The sequence below is a fragment of the Phalacrocorax aristotelis genome, chromosome Z, assembly GCF_949628215.1.
Source record: "Phalacrocorax aristotelis chromosome Z, bGulAri2.1, whole genome shotgun sequence".
Lineage (NCBI taxonomy): Eukaryota > Metazoa > Chordata > Aves > Suliformes > Phalacrocoracidae > Phalacrocorax > Phalacrocorax aristotelis.
This window is the reverse complement of record NC_134311.1, coordinates 21,558,492-21,573,052: the sequence shown is the minus strand read 5'-3', so window position 1 is coordinate 21,573,052 and position 14,561 is coordinate 21,558,492. Positions and strand designations below refer to the sequence as shown.

The 14,561-nt window shown below is 40.8% G+C and overlaps 1 protein-coding gene across 1 annotated transcript in view; it reads left to right on the top strand.

Annotated features, from left to right (window-relative positions):
* The window catches only part of FER (FER tyrosine kinase), a 200,701-nt gene that overhangs the window by 121,877 nt on the left and 64,263 nt on the right, over nt 1–14,561 (top strand). Inside the window, exon 14 of the mRNA XM_075079858.1 lies at nt 9,604–9,660. Within this exon, the coding sequence (XP_074935959.1) occupies nt 9,604–9,660 (57 nt within the window). The remainder of the gene's footprint in view (nt 1–9,603; nt 9,661–14,561) is intronic.

Sequence of the window (14,561 nt, the reverse complement as noted above, 5' to 3'; positions counted from 1 at the left end):
AAGCAGTGGCAGAATTTGCCTTCAGATCCTGCCTTCATTAGCATTATGTCATCTAGCTTTATGATTTTGGTATGGTCTGAAGTAGCTTCAGTAAATAATGTAGCAGAGAATGTGAGATAAGTAAATAACAGTGATGATAACGTAGAAGTCTTACCTTTTCATACTGTCATGGAACCTGATCAAGAGTTGCTCACTCTTCCTCATTTACATATCTTCTTTTGGAGTCTGGGTAAGAATCTTGTTTTTGTTTGATTGTAGACTGTAACAGAGTATAAGCACAGGTGGCATTTTCTTTTTAATCCTTTTTCTCTTTCCTGTTAGAAATGGTAAGATTTTTAAAACAGAGTGTTTAAGCTGTGGCTCATAAATTCTTATATAATTCCTAAAATGTCTGTTTTTGAAATATTTAGTATCTAACTGCCTTACTGCTGGTTGTTAATTTGAAAAAGAACCATTTTAGACTTCTTTATGATTGAAATTGTTACCAAAAATTACAGAAAAGTAATTTACAGAATTAAATTACAGAAAAGTACATCTTCTCATATCCACAATACTTTATTTTAAAAGTAAAAAGAGAAATTTCTGATTATTTTTGGAGTATTCTTTTTCACAGTTGAAGGCTTAATTTCTTTAATTACTGGTTTGTTTGGGGTATTTTTTTGCGAGTTACAGTCAACTCCTGAAATAACTGTCCTGTTTGAAAATGTTTGTCTTTGTTGAAAAGAAACAAGTATCCTGGATAGCCTCAGAAAGTCTGGAAAGGTACTCACTACCAAACTGTTGGTTATATAAACCTTCAGTATCATGAATGTTAGCTAGTACCTGAGCACTGGGGAAGGGTAGCAGTGTCAAGGCTGACCAAGTTCTCCACTGTGTAAATTGCCTAGTTGACAGCTTGCTTCTCAGTATTTAGGCAACAGTTGGTCTAGCAGTATCTTCAAAGGTTAGATATAATGACAGGACTCCAAACATGTTATTAGTCAACAGCTAGCTCAGTAAGAGCCCTGAGAGCATCCCTACTCTGGGCCAGAGCTCAGAACCAACATACGATAATGCATCTGAGGGCTGCTCTGTCCAGCCTTCAGCTGGATGTTCAACCCCTTGGGGTGAAGGTCTCAGGCAGGGCTGAACCCCGTCCCATGGGAGCCACTCTCGGCTGAGGCTCTGCTGCTCAGCCCCACCCAAGCCCCAGCTCCTGCTGCCTCACAGCCCTGCCTGTGCCTGGCCACATGCCCCGTCCATCTGGTCCTGGACACTGATCCCTGGCTGGCTCCTGGACTGACCCTGGCACTGCCTCCTCACTATGAACCTGCCCACCGGTCATGGGGCTGTGCCTGACGCTGGTTTCTCTCACTGACCTTCACCCTGACCCCAGCCCACACGCTAACTTCCTGCCTTGACCCCAGACCTGCTTTATCACCTGGCTGATCTGAACTTGGGGCTGTCCCCATGACCTATCCTGCTGCCTCTCTGAGGGCAATGTGGTGGGTCCTGGCTGGTGAGCCCCAACTCTACTGGCCAGGGATCTCCCATGGCTGCTCAGCCCCAGAGAGGTGCCAGCCCTCACTACACACTGTCACTCCAGCTGCTTAGTAACTAATGAGGAAGAATAAGCAGGGAATAGTAAAACAATTGAAGAAAATTGGTGGGAGGATTTGTCTTCAGAAGACAGTGATGCCTTTCCCAGCTGGGGAACAAGGAACCCGGTTTCCTGCTGTGGAAACAACCGTGTACTAAATGGGGCAGTCTCAGTAGGGTTCTTGCTTTCATCCCAAGAAGTCTCCACCTTGAGGCGGTTCCTTCCTGTGTGTTAGTTATCTTTGTCATTTCCCTCATATTCTTCCACAGAGAATCTTGAAAGCATGCTTTTGCCAAGTAGCAAAAAAACCCTTGATAAAGGGTTACCTCCCAAGAGGCAATGAAGCTTTATGCAAGCTGAGCCAATACAGTTACTGTGCTTGGCTAAGAAGTATGGCATTCATGTAATTCAATTTCCCCTCCTAGGGGAAACTGCAGGACATAAAGTAGAATATGGTAAAGTTTCTGGTTTTCTTAAGTAATCCCATTTGGAAATAAGGTATATCATTAAGATAACAAACAAGTGTGCTCAAGCACTAATTTCTGTAACTGGATTTGTCTGAAGTGCTTTTATATTCTGCGGTCCAAGATTAACAAAACAAAAATCTGAGCAAGCATGAGGTAAACAGATTTATACTGGTGTTACAAGAAGAGGACAACATCATAAGCAGGTTCCTTCTGGGCGGGGAATAGTAATGGCACTAATAGTCTCAATAGTTCTGTCTTCCTCTCTCGTCCAGATTAGTTTATGATTAGGTACAGAATTGTGGTGGATTTGCTCTATTTGATTTAGAAACAACACTCTTGAAATGGAAGTTTCTGTGACTCACACTGATGGGCATTACAGTGTCTGTTTATCTATAGATACACTATAGATTATTTAAGATTTATATTTTTATAATTTATATTTTTATGTTTCATATTTATATTTTTATATATTATTATTTTATCTCCCATTTTGTTGTCACATTTGTAACTTTTATTATCTTCTGTACACATGATTAATCTGTAGAGTAATAGCATTTAACAACTGGAGAAATACATTCTATTCACAGTCAGAATTAAACACTGATCAGAAGATCATGAAGTTCATGATCAGACAGAAAAAAGACATTATTTCAAACTTTTATTTATGATATGCAAATATGCATCTATTCCTTTGTGTGCTTGATTTATTTCATTATTTGCAGCTATCCAAAAATATTGAATGATGACATATTCGATGCAGTGCAATTTGAACAGAATTAGCGAGACAACATACTTGGAGTAGAAATAGTCTTGTCCTTGTTACTGTCCACCTTGCGATGCTGTTCATATTAGAGTTTATTAACTAAAGGCAATTATCTGAACTAGTGACCCTTTGTTTCAAAACAGTATTTAAATGGATATTTAACATATTGTAAATTAGAAAATTGGGTTTGTTTCTTTTTTAATGTCAGAACTGTACACTGGTATGGTATAGACAAGAGCATCCCTTCTCTTAGATTATTTACTATCTGCTGAAGAAACTGCTTTGGTGCGGTTTAATAGCGGTTGTATTATTCCACAAGTGCCTTAAGATATTAGATAAAACTGTACTGCATGTGAAGCTCCAACCTTTTTTAACTTATTATTTCTACCTGAAATGCATTCCTCAACTTGACTAGTGCTGTGGGACAGAGGGACAATCTGCAGCTTCAGAGTTGAACTCATGGTTGGACTTAGTGAACACAGTTGGAAGTGCTTCACTGCCATCACAGAATACAAAGCCCTGAGTTAGGTTTCAAGCCTCTCCTCGTAGTGCATGAGGACTCATGTACCTTATGAGGAAATTACAATCTGAGGAGAAAATTACAGGCTTAGCTGGTGCTAGGGCTTAAGCACTTCTCTATGCGTAGGGTTTACAGTGTTAAATGTGTCCTGCAGCACCTGAACTTTTCAACTTTTTTCAGAAAGTAATCTCAAGTGAATTAGTTTACTTTCCAAATAAAGGAATAGGGTGTGGTATGAAGGCTGCCTTCTTTTATCCAGAAGTTTGCAGGTGACACCAAGTTCGGTGGGAGTGTTGATCTGCTGGAGGACAGGAAGGCCCTACAGAGGGACCTGGACAGGCTGGATCGATGGGCTGAGGCCAATGGTATGAGATTCAACAAGGCCAAGTGCCGGGTCCTGCACTTGGGTCACAACAACCCCATGCAGCGCTACAGGCTTGGGGAGGAGTGGCTGGAGAGCTGCCTGGAGCAAAACGACCTGGGGGTGCTGGCTGACAGCTGCCTGAACATGAGCCAGCAGTGTGCTCAGGCGGCCAAGAAGGCCAACAGCTTCCTGGCTTGTATCAGGAATAGCGTGGCCAGCAGGAGCAGGGAGGCGATCGTGCCCCTGTACTTGGCACTGGTGGGGCCATACCTTGAATGCTGTGTTCAGTTTTGTGCCCCTCACTACAAGAAGGACATTGAGGTGCTGGAGCGTGTCCAAAGAAGGGCAACGAAGCTGGTGAAGGGTCTGGAGAGCAGGTCTTATGAGGAGCGGCTGAGGGAACTGGGGTTGCTTAGCCTGGAGGAGGCTGAGGGGAGACCTGATCACTCTCTACAACTACCTGAAAGGAGGTTGTAGCGAGGGTGGTGATTCTATGTTTCTTATCTCAATAATAACACTTACACAAAGTGAAAACTTTATAAGGGGGAGGGGACGGAGGGAAGGAGAGTTGTATTTTAATACTTTCTAGTGGGGAAAAAATTGCTCTTTTCATAGTCCTTAAGGCTTTCACTAAACCTGAGAGAGAGATACCTGGAGGGAGGAGCATAACAGAAAAGCTTACGGGTAAGCAGAGATAAATTAGATAGAAGTTCTGGGTTACAGCTTCTGTTCTGTTATTTGTGTTATGGAATGTATCTTCTGCTAATCTCATGTGGATAGTCTGGCAAATACTCCTGGTTTCAGAATATGTTGTAAATATACAAGTTAAAAGACTAAATGGATGATGAGAAGTGCATTCAAAAAGAAGGCAATGTGCCAAGGATAGCATAATTTTCTCTAGCTGTCTGCTTTTGAGGTCTGTGCAGATGGTGTCTGATGAGTAGTAAAAGAACAGTTCTGAAGAGAGTCCAGCTAGAATGAGAAAGGATCACTGGAGCAGCACCTGCCTCCTTTTCAGGCTGCTCAGCCACGTAGCCACAGGAGTGACACATGTGATACGTCACCTAAATTTAAGATGTAGTTTGTATATCTACAAAAGCAATTAAATATTTCCATTCATAGAAAGCTCTCATAAGCAGCAAACTATTTATATACCATTTAGATGCATATTCATTTACTGAACCTTGTGAAACTGATACTAGCAGGGCAACAAGAAGAACTTCAGTAAGAAAGCCTATCAAACTTTGAATAATTGTTTGATTGTGAAAAATCTGGCAGAACCATGATAATGTGATGGATGGGTTACACTGGTATAATAAATGACAAAGTTTTAATAAGAAAAGTACAGGTAGTGATTAGTGTATTGATATGGTGATAACAAATGCTTCAACAGATCATTTGATTCCCGTTTGTGGTGCCATTTTCTTTAATTAGTTCTCTAAAGGATTATGTATCATATTTTTTCTTCATAAACAAGCCTTTGAAATGCCATGTTGTCAATATTTTCAAAAAGTCATTCACTAAAGTACTGAATCCTTGGAATTAAGTGGTAATAAATCCATTAAATATTAAGTTCTGTAACTTTTTGGCTTTTACAGTACTTATTTCAGGGTTAAAAACCATTATGTTATTACCTCCAAGTAGTAATTTTTGTGCGGTTTTTCATTACAGCTTTCTTGCAAGTTATTTTCTTAAACCTAAGTTTTACCGGTAAAGCAAATTGTGCAGTTTGATGGCACTTCCTATCTGTTTATGGTGTAACAGCTTCTGAATGAGGCATCCAGTCAGCAAAAAATATCTAGAAAATCTTCAGTGGACAGGACATTTACGATTTTTAGCAAAATCAAAAGGAGGAGAGGAGGGAATTACGTTGCTTATGATATCTGATCTTTGAGGCAGTAGTTTTAATGAAGAATCTTGTTTATAGAAGAAAAGTCAATTGAGATAGTTAGTTACTCGCAAGTGTCCCAATGCCACACCCAGGGAAGAGGAATGGCAAAACGTGGATCCTATCACAGAGCATGGTGACGTACAGGAATTCACATGATGGGGCTGACAGAAGTTGTGTGCTGGAAGTTTGGGTGAATAAAGGCATTCAGAGAGTCTCTAGAATATGCACTGAGCACAGCTTACAGGGTCAAGGGTCTGTGTGGTTTTGTGACATAATACATAAGAAAAAAGCCCATAGAAATTGCAGTAGTACTGATTCCCATCCCCCCTTTTTTCTCTGCTGAATTGTGTCCTTCAGAAAATGTGAGGATAGTAATGAGTAGCCGCCTTCCCAGCAAAGAGCACTGTGCATCATAATTCTGTACTCCTTTCATTCTTTCAGTTACCAAGAACATCTCTGGATTATGGGCTGGATGGTTTTCTCCTTGCAAAAAGAGGGAGCCATGAATCAGTACAAGCCTCCATCTTCCTTAGGAGTTGACAGCAGACTTTACTGGTTGTGTAGGTCAAAGAAAGTAGTGCTGATTCACAGTGCTGTCTGTGGGAATGTTTTGTTAAATATTTAGCCCCTATCTGAAGGAGAAGAATTTTCACTGTTTGAAAAAAAAATTCTATATATTCTACCTTCTTTTAAGGTGTTCTTAAGATTTATTGTTACAAAAAGGTCCTTCATGAAACTCAGTACTCAGGTTGTACTCAGTGTTCTGTACTAGTGACCTAAGATTCAGCCACAGCAGGGGATAGGTACATAGATACATAGATGATTTTTTAAATGCGTTTCTTACCTGGAGAGGCAAAATTTCCCTTTTTGGTTGTCTGTCTCACTAATAACTAAAAAAACAATAATTATACATTCTGCATTTTCTTTTAAATTTGGAAGTGTATTAAAGACAGTGATGACTGTTGCAGTGACTTCTGTTAGGATTTAGTCTTTGGCAGAAAACTTTTTAACGTAATACCTGGTTCCTGGCAGATAACATGACCTGACCTAGCATACTACAAGCCAGCTGTTCCTATAACAAGAGAACAAATTCCCCACACAACGTCCATGTTGCTGAATTAGAGAGAGATGGGTTTGATGGATAAGGAATAGGTTACATGGCTGCATCCAAAGAGTTACAGTGAAGGGCTCAATGTCCAAATGGGAGATCAGTAACACATGGTGTCCCTCAGGGGTTCGTACTGGGACTGGTAGTGTTCAATATCATTATTAATGACATAGACAGTGGGATTGAGTGCACGCTCAGCAAGTTTGCAGATGACACCGAGCTGAGTAGTGTAGCTGATACACTTGAGGGAAGGTATGCCATCTAGAGGGACCTTGACAGGCTTGAAGAGTGGGACCTACTGAACCTCATGAAGGTCAACAAGGCGAAGTGCAAGGTCCTGCATCCGTGTCAGAGCAACGCCCAGTGTCAGTACACTCTGGGGGGTGAATGTATTGAAAGCAGCCCTGAGGAGAAGGACTTAGGGGTGTTGGTTACTGAGAAGCTCAGCATGACCCAGCAATGTGCACTTGCAGCCCAGAAAGCCAACCATATCCTGGGCTGCATCAAAAGAAGCGTGGCCAGCAGGTCAGAGAGGTGATTCTCCCCTTCTACATCACTCTCATGAGACCCCACTTGGAGTTCTGTGTTCAGCTCTGGGATCTCCAGTACAAGAATGGCATGGACCTGTTGGCCATGAAGATGATCAGAGGCCTGGAATACCTCTGCTATGAAGACAGGCTGAGAAAGTTGGGGTTGTTCAGCCTGGAGAAGTGAAGGCTTTTGGGAGACCTTATTGTGGCCTTTATTGTGGCCTTCAATATTTAAAGGGGACTTACAAGAAAGATGGAGAGAGACTTTTTGCCAGAGCCTGTAGTCACAGGAAAAGGAGAAATAGTTTTAGACAGAATTAGGGTAGGTTTAGATTGGATACAAGGAAGAATTTTTTTTTGTAATGCTGGTGAGACACTGGAACAGGTTGCCCAAAGAAGTTGTGGGTGCCCCATCATTGGAAAGTTCAAGGTCAGGTAGGATGGGCCTTTGAGCAACCTGGTCTAGTGAAAGATGTCCCTGCCCATGGCAGGGTTAGACCTAGATGATCTTTAAAGGTCCCTTTCAAACAAAACCATTCTGTGATTTTATGGTTTATTTACATACAGAAGGTTTTTCTCTGTCTTTGAGTCAAAGGCTCATTTAGGTTGGAAGGGTATTCTTGAGATTCTCTAGTACAACCCCCCATATTCAGGCAGGTTCAACTACTGTTGGTTTCCCAGGACTGTGTCCAGTTGGGTTTTGAATGTCTCCACAGATAAAGACTCTGAAATCTCTCTGGGTAGCCTGTTTTGGTCTTTGACCACCCTCACACTAAAAACGTGTTTAGTCCTGTTCAGAATGAATTTCCCGTTTTCTAATTTGTGCCCATTGCTTCGTGTGCTGTCACTGAGCACCACTGAGAAGAGTCTGGCTCCAATTTCTTCATTGCTTGCCATCAGGTATTCACACACATTGGAAAGATCCCATTTTGCACCAGGAGGTGCTGTAAGAAAAGCACTCAAGAGTCTGTAAGGTATAATTTAAAATACTATTAGAACTAACACCATAAGAAGAGAACAGTATAGACAATCTTGCATCCCTTTAGACAGTGGAAGCCCTGTGTGGGTGTAGCAGTGAATGGGCCACTGATCCACATGAAGCATGCTGGCAATCCCTGCCTGTAGCAGAGATTCTCACATTTTGGTAATTCGAGCTAAACCAGGACTTTCTTAAAAGGAAACAACTGTTCGTTATTTATGCTGGCAAAGAGAAAGGACATCCATGTGAGAACTTCTTGGAGCACTTGTAAATTAAGGCAAGGCCATGCAGGTGGCATAATTGCTGGTACCCAGTAAGAACTGCCTGCAGCCTCTGTTGCAGTCTGCTGGCTGAGTTTATCCTGCATCCAATGAAGTTACACAGCTCAGCACAGGCCTGGGCTCACTCTGGTTACCTCTTGTGTGGATCACTAACACTTTGATGTACGACAAGTCTTCCACTTCAGGATTACCTCAGGTCCTCCATGGTTCAGAAAACCTAGTAATCCGATATACTAGGTGTTCCTCAAAGCCAGCATGTTTGGCTTGGTTTTCTGTGAGCTTTAATGAGAAATTATTTAATGTGCTTTTTTAGATATTTGCCTTTTCCATTAGCAGTGAAGAATGCTTAGGACATGAATAGTAATAATAGTGTTTGTGAGGTGATAATTAGATGAGGTGCTAATAGAGAAATAAAATGGAAAAGTAGTAAATACGGATTAGATTTAAAATACCCTACTCTAACATTTCAGCTAAGTATTTATTAAATATGACTGTGTAGCAAGAAGTTTATAATTGTTTTTGATATGTCTTTAGGCTGTCGCAGAGTATTTGCTGTATTGGTCATCAAAATTGAACAGATACCTTAACTGGCAGTTGTTATGTTGTCTTTTCAAGTAGTTGCCTGTAATATTTCAAACTACCGCAGAAGACGTAAGACACAAATATGTGTCTTGCTCCTAAGGAGAAAAATGAGTTATTTTTCATGTACAGTGGAGAAAAAAGTTTTTTTGATCTAGCAATAAATTATTTCGTACACTAAAATGAACTTTTCTCATCTGATTTTGATTCAGGTAATTGTTAAAAACGAGGCACTAGTTGTCATTTCCAGAGCTTGTGTGAAAATTTGCATAGTGCTCTATCTACATACCTACTGTCATGGTGTAGTCTTAATCTTCTGATAGAAATTTGCTATACGATATATTTAAATATTTTACAGTAAAATATTGCCATACTAAACTCCATTATATAAACACTTAGATTTATTACTTCCTGGCATGCTTTTGCTTGAGCGGTCTGAATATAAGGCTTCTTTAGCTAAATTTCTGCCGAAATACATATTATAGAAGCTATCTTACATATTTGCACAGACTGAAAATCCTTCTTTCCTTTCTTTTCCATAGGATAAGAAATGGGTTCTCAATCATGAAGATGTCACACTGGGAGAATTACTTGGCAAAGTAAGTAATCAAGTGAGGTAAATAACCTTTAAATAAATACATATTAATCATTAATCCTATACATTTCCTAGTTCCCTTATCTTTTAAATTACTGTGGTATGCAATTTTTCTATCAATTCCTTTAATACACAAGAGACAGCATTGTGCTTTAAACAAATGTAAATCACATTTACTGTTAAATGATATAATGTGTGTGCTGAAAGTGTTTAACTAGCATGAACATTTTTCTCTTTTGGAAGGCTTTTAAGCTACCTAGCTATCGATAAAGCAAAATGTGGCTATTATACATTGTGTAGTCTTACAAAATACATTGTTGCAAAATATAAATAAAAAACAGATTTATGTTTATGCACTTAGGTATAAAACTTATGTATCTATATATAAAATTTGGTATAACATGATGATTAAATCAATATTTCTTAAAATAAATGTTTGTTGCTTTTGTATGATTGTTGACTTCCAGAGGGCAGACTTTGGCCTGTTCAGGACACTGGTTGACGGAGTCCCTTGGGGGACAGTCCTGAAGAGCAAAGGGGTTCAGGAAGGCTGGGCACACTTCAGGAAGGAAGGCTTGCAGGTGCAGGAGCAGACTGTTCCCATGTGCCGAAAGACAAACCGGCGGGGAAGACGACTGGCCTGGCTGAACAGAGAGCTTTTGTTGGAATGCAGGAAAAAAAAGGAGAGTTTACCACTTTTGGAAGAAGGGGCAGGCAACTCAAGAGAGTACAGGGATCTTGTTAGGTCATGCAGAGAGAAAATTAGAAAGGCAAAAACCCAGCTAGAGCTCAATCTGGCCACTGTTGTGAGGGATAACAAAAACTGTTTTTACAAATACATTAACAAGAAAAAGAGAGCCACGGAGAATCTCCATCCTCTATTGGATGCATGGGGGAACATTGCCACCAGGGATGAGGAAAAGGCTGAGGTACTTAACGCCTCCTTTGCCTCAGTCTTTAATAGTGAGACCAGTTATGCCCAGGGAATTCAGCCCCCTGAGCTGGAGGGCAGGGACAGAGAGCCAAGTAAACCTCCCATAATCCAGGAGGAAGCAGTTTATGACCTGCTGAGCTGCGTGGATACTCACAGGTGTATGGGGCTGGGTGGGACCCACCTGAGAGTACTGACAGAGTTGGTGGAAGAGCTCAGCAAGCCACCCTCCAACATTTACCATTAGTCCTGGTTAACAGGGGAGGTCCCAGATGACTGGAGGCTTGCTGATGTGACACCCCTCTACAAGAAGGGCTGGAAGGAGGATCCAGGGAACTACAGGCTTATCAGCCTGACCTCAATACCGGGGAAGGTTATGGAGCGGTTCATCTTGAGTGATCTCACCAAGCATGTGCAGGACAGCCAGGGGATCAGGCCCATCGAGTATGCGTTCATGAATGGCAGGTCCTGCCTGACCAACATGATCTCCCTCTATGACCAGGTGACCCGCCGAGTGGTTGAGGGAAAGGCTGTGGATGTTGTCTACCTGGACTTTAGCAAAGCCTTTGACACTGTCTCCCACAGCATCCTCCTAGAGAAGCTGGCTGCTCATGGCTTAGACAGGTGTACTCTTTGCTGGGTAAAAAACTGGCTGGATGGCCGAGCCCAGAGAGTTGTGGTGAATGGAGTTAAAGTGTGTTGGCAGCTGGTCACAGGTGGCGTTCCCCAGGGCTGAGTTTTGTGGCCAGTCTTCTTTAGTGTCTTTATCAGTGATTTGGATGAGGGGATTGAGTGCACCCTGAGTAAGTTTGCAGGTGACACCAAGTTTGGTGGGAGTGTTGATCTGCTGGAGGACAGGAAGGCCCTACAGAGGGACCTGGACAGGCTGGATCAATGGGCTGAGGCCAATTGTATGAGATTCAACAAGGCCAAGTGCCGGGTCCTGCACTTGGGTCACAACAACCCCATGCAGCGCTACAGGCTTGGGGAGGAGTGGCTGGAGAGCTGCCTGGAGCAAAACGACCTGGGGGTGCTGGTTGACAGTTGCCTGAACATGAGCCAGCAGTGTGCTCAGGCGGCCAAGAAGGCCAACAGCTTCCTGGCTTGTATCAGGAATAGCGTGGCCAGCAGGAGCAGGGAGGCGATCGTGCCCCTGTACTTGGCACTGGTGAGGCCATACCTTGAATGCTGTGTTCAGTTTTGTGCCCCTCACTACAAGAAGGACATTGAGGTGCTGGAGCGTGTCCAAAGAAGGGCAACGAAGCTGGTGAAGGGTCTGGAGAGCAGGTCTTATGAGGAGCGGCTGAGGGAACTGGGGTTGCTTAGCCTGGAGGAGGCTGAGGGGAGACCTGATCACTCTCTACAACTACCTGAAAGGAGGTTGTATCGAGGGTGGTGTTGGTCTCTTCTCCCAGGTCACAAGTGATAGGATGAGAGGAAATGGCCTCAAGTTGCATCATGGGAGGTTTAGATTGGATATTAGGAAAAACATCTTTATTGAAAGAGTAGTCAGGCATTGGAACAGGCTGCCCAGAGGGTTGGTGGGGTCACCATCCCTGGAGGTATTTAAAAGATGTGTAGATGTGGCACGTCAGGGCATGGTGTAGGAGACATGGTAGTGTTGGTTTGATGGTTGTACTTGATGATCCTAGAGGTCTTTTTCAAACTTAATGATTCTATGTTAGGTCACTTCTCAATGACACATGTATTAAATTAATCCCTATGTGGTGTAGTTTATTTCACAAATTCTGCTTAGGAGCTGTAAATCTTTAAAATCAGGTAAACCCCATATGAGAGTTATATTTTTAGCACCTTTACACCTACCGAGAGAGTTGCGGGTGTCACTCTGGACAATGTTCCAGAAGATTTCCCAAAACCTGGAAGGTAGGCTTAAACGAGGAGACAAATGAAAGCAATAATTACAGTCTGACTATGATACACACTAAAAGAATTTATAAACTGGTCAAGAAATGGGGGACTTAGATACTGTCAGAAAATTCTGTTACCCAGGATAAAATCTCTTTGGAAGTGTAAAATGACAAGATTTATTATCTGACGGTAGAGTGAGCTGTGTTTTCATAAAATGCAGGTACTATGACAGCTTCACATCCTTAAACAGAGTAGTATCAAGGGAGAAAAATAAAGATGTTGAAGGCATTAGAAGAGTTTTGTCATGTTAAAGGATAAATATAGATTAGTCTTTATGAGTAAAGTCAGTCAAAGCAATCTGAAAATTGATTAATTCATTAAACTGGATTCACATGTGCATTGTATGTTTTTTGGCACAAAGCATTTTTAACATTCAGTAAAGACATCTTAGTGCTTAAAAGTGAGGTTAGAAAGATATGTTCTTTAAAAAACACAAAACAGGATAAAAACTTTCTTGGAACACAGTATATATCTGTTTTGCATCCATCTCTAAAACGATATAGTCAAACTGGAAAAGATAAGATTGACGGACCATCACCATCCCTATCAGAAAATTGTGAATAAACTACAACCATTCACCACGGAGGTGAAAAATCTTACGGTGTATAAAATCTCGAGTTGCCTGGAAAAGATGAGTAGGAAAATCATGAAAGCTTAATGCATAAGAGGATACAAACTTTAGAAAAGACAAAGATTTTCCTTCACCTCAGGAGTGATGGTCTGTTTATTTACTAAGTATTAATTTTATCATACCCTACAAAATGAAAGTTGTATCAAAGGAAGATGTTAAATTAAAAATAATATATACAATAATAATTAAGTATCTCAAATAAAGAAAAAAAGCATTTGCTATACTTAAGTAGTCCCTTAAGTAGGTTCAGCTTTCACTGTTAAAGACTTCTAACCGGAAGGCTAGAGGCAAAGTGTCTTGGGGGTGGCTTGGCTTCCTACCTTTGGGCACCTTGTGCCATTTTAGATATCAGAGGTAGTGTCCTGGCCTCTAGAAGTGCTATTTCAGGAGGGCAGATTGCTATTATAGATCCTGTGCCTTGCTTGCCAGCTATATCTTACTTATCCTAGGGTATATAAAATAATAGTGGAAACCTGTGTTTAGGCCTAAATTTCTTACCTTGTTACTAGCAGTGTGTTACTGTTTTCCATCTGTGATTTTCTGTTTTTCATTTTCTGTCTTCTTCCTTTGGCAATACAGTATTCAAATGCATGATGTAAAGAAATCTTCATCACTCAGGAAAGAAAGAAAAACATTTTCAGCAGAGTTTTGGTGTTTGTTGAAGTTACATGCAGCTCCAGATACCATGACACAGAAGTGAAATCATGTGGAGATTAACCAGCTGTAGATTTAAAATTGAGTTGTATTTATTCTTTGGGAAATACAAAACTTAACTAAAAGTATGAGATCTTAAGTTTTGGGGTATTTTTCTTCTCTTGGGTTTTTTCACTGATACCACTGTTCTGTTATATAATGCACAATTTCCTTCTTCCTTCTATTTGTATCCTAATTAATTTTCTTTTTGTTTTTATTTAAGTAAATAATACATCTGATGGAGGTTATTCTATGGTCTTTATTATTTCAGTTTTCTTCTATGAAAGCTAAAAAAATAAACAACTTAACCCTGTGGGTATGTTGCTGAAGACCTAGACAATATGACTATAAAAGGAGCTAGTTTCTAAAGTCTTGTCCAAATGTGAGGCCTTATATAGTTGCCTTTGTAGAGCAGTACTTAGCTTAGCTTTTAAAAAAATTGTGGATCACATAACTTTTTATTCAGGGTAGACACAACAATACATTTTTTGGAGTGGTTTTAATTTAAAACCAAAAGTAATATGCAGTGTTTTCATTTTTCTTACTTTGCATTTTTTCTTTCTTGTATATGTGAGAATGCTTGTGATATTTTGATGTGTTTTGTCCTAGTTTCAGAGATCATCTTTTGGTCTCTTACAGACTGCAAATTAAACACTAATGGTAAAATACAAGAGTGTGAATACAAAAGAATGCAGGAGTAAGATTAAGGAAAAAAAATGTA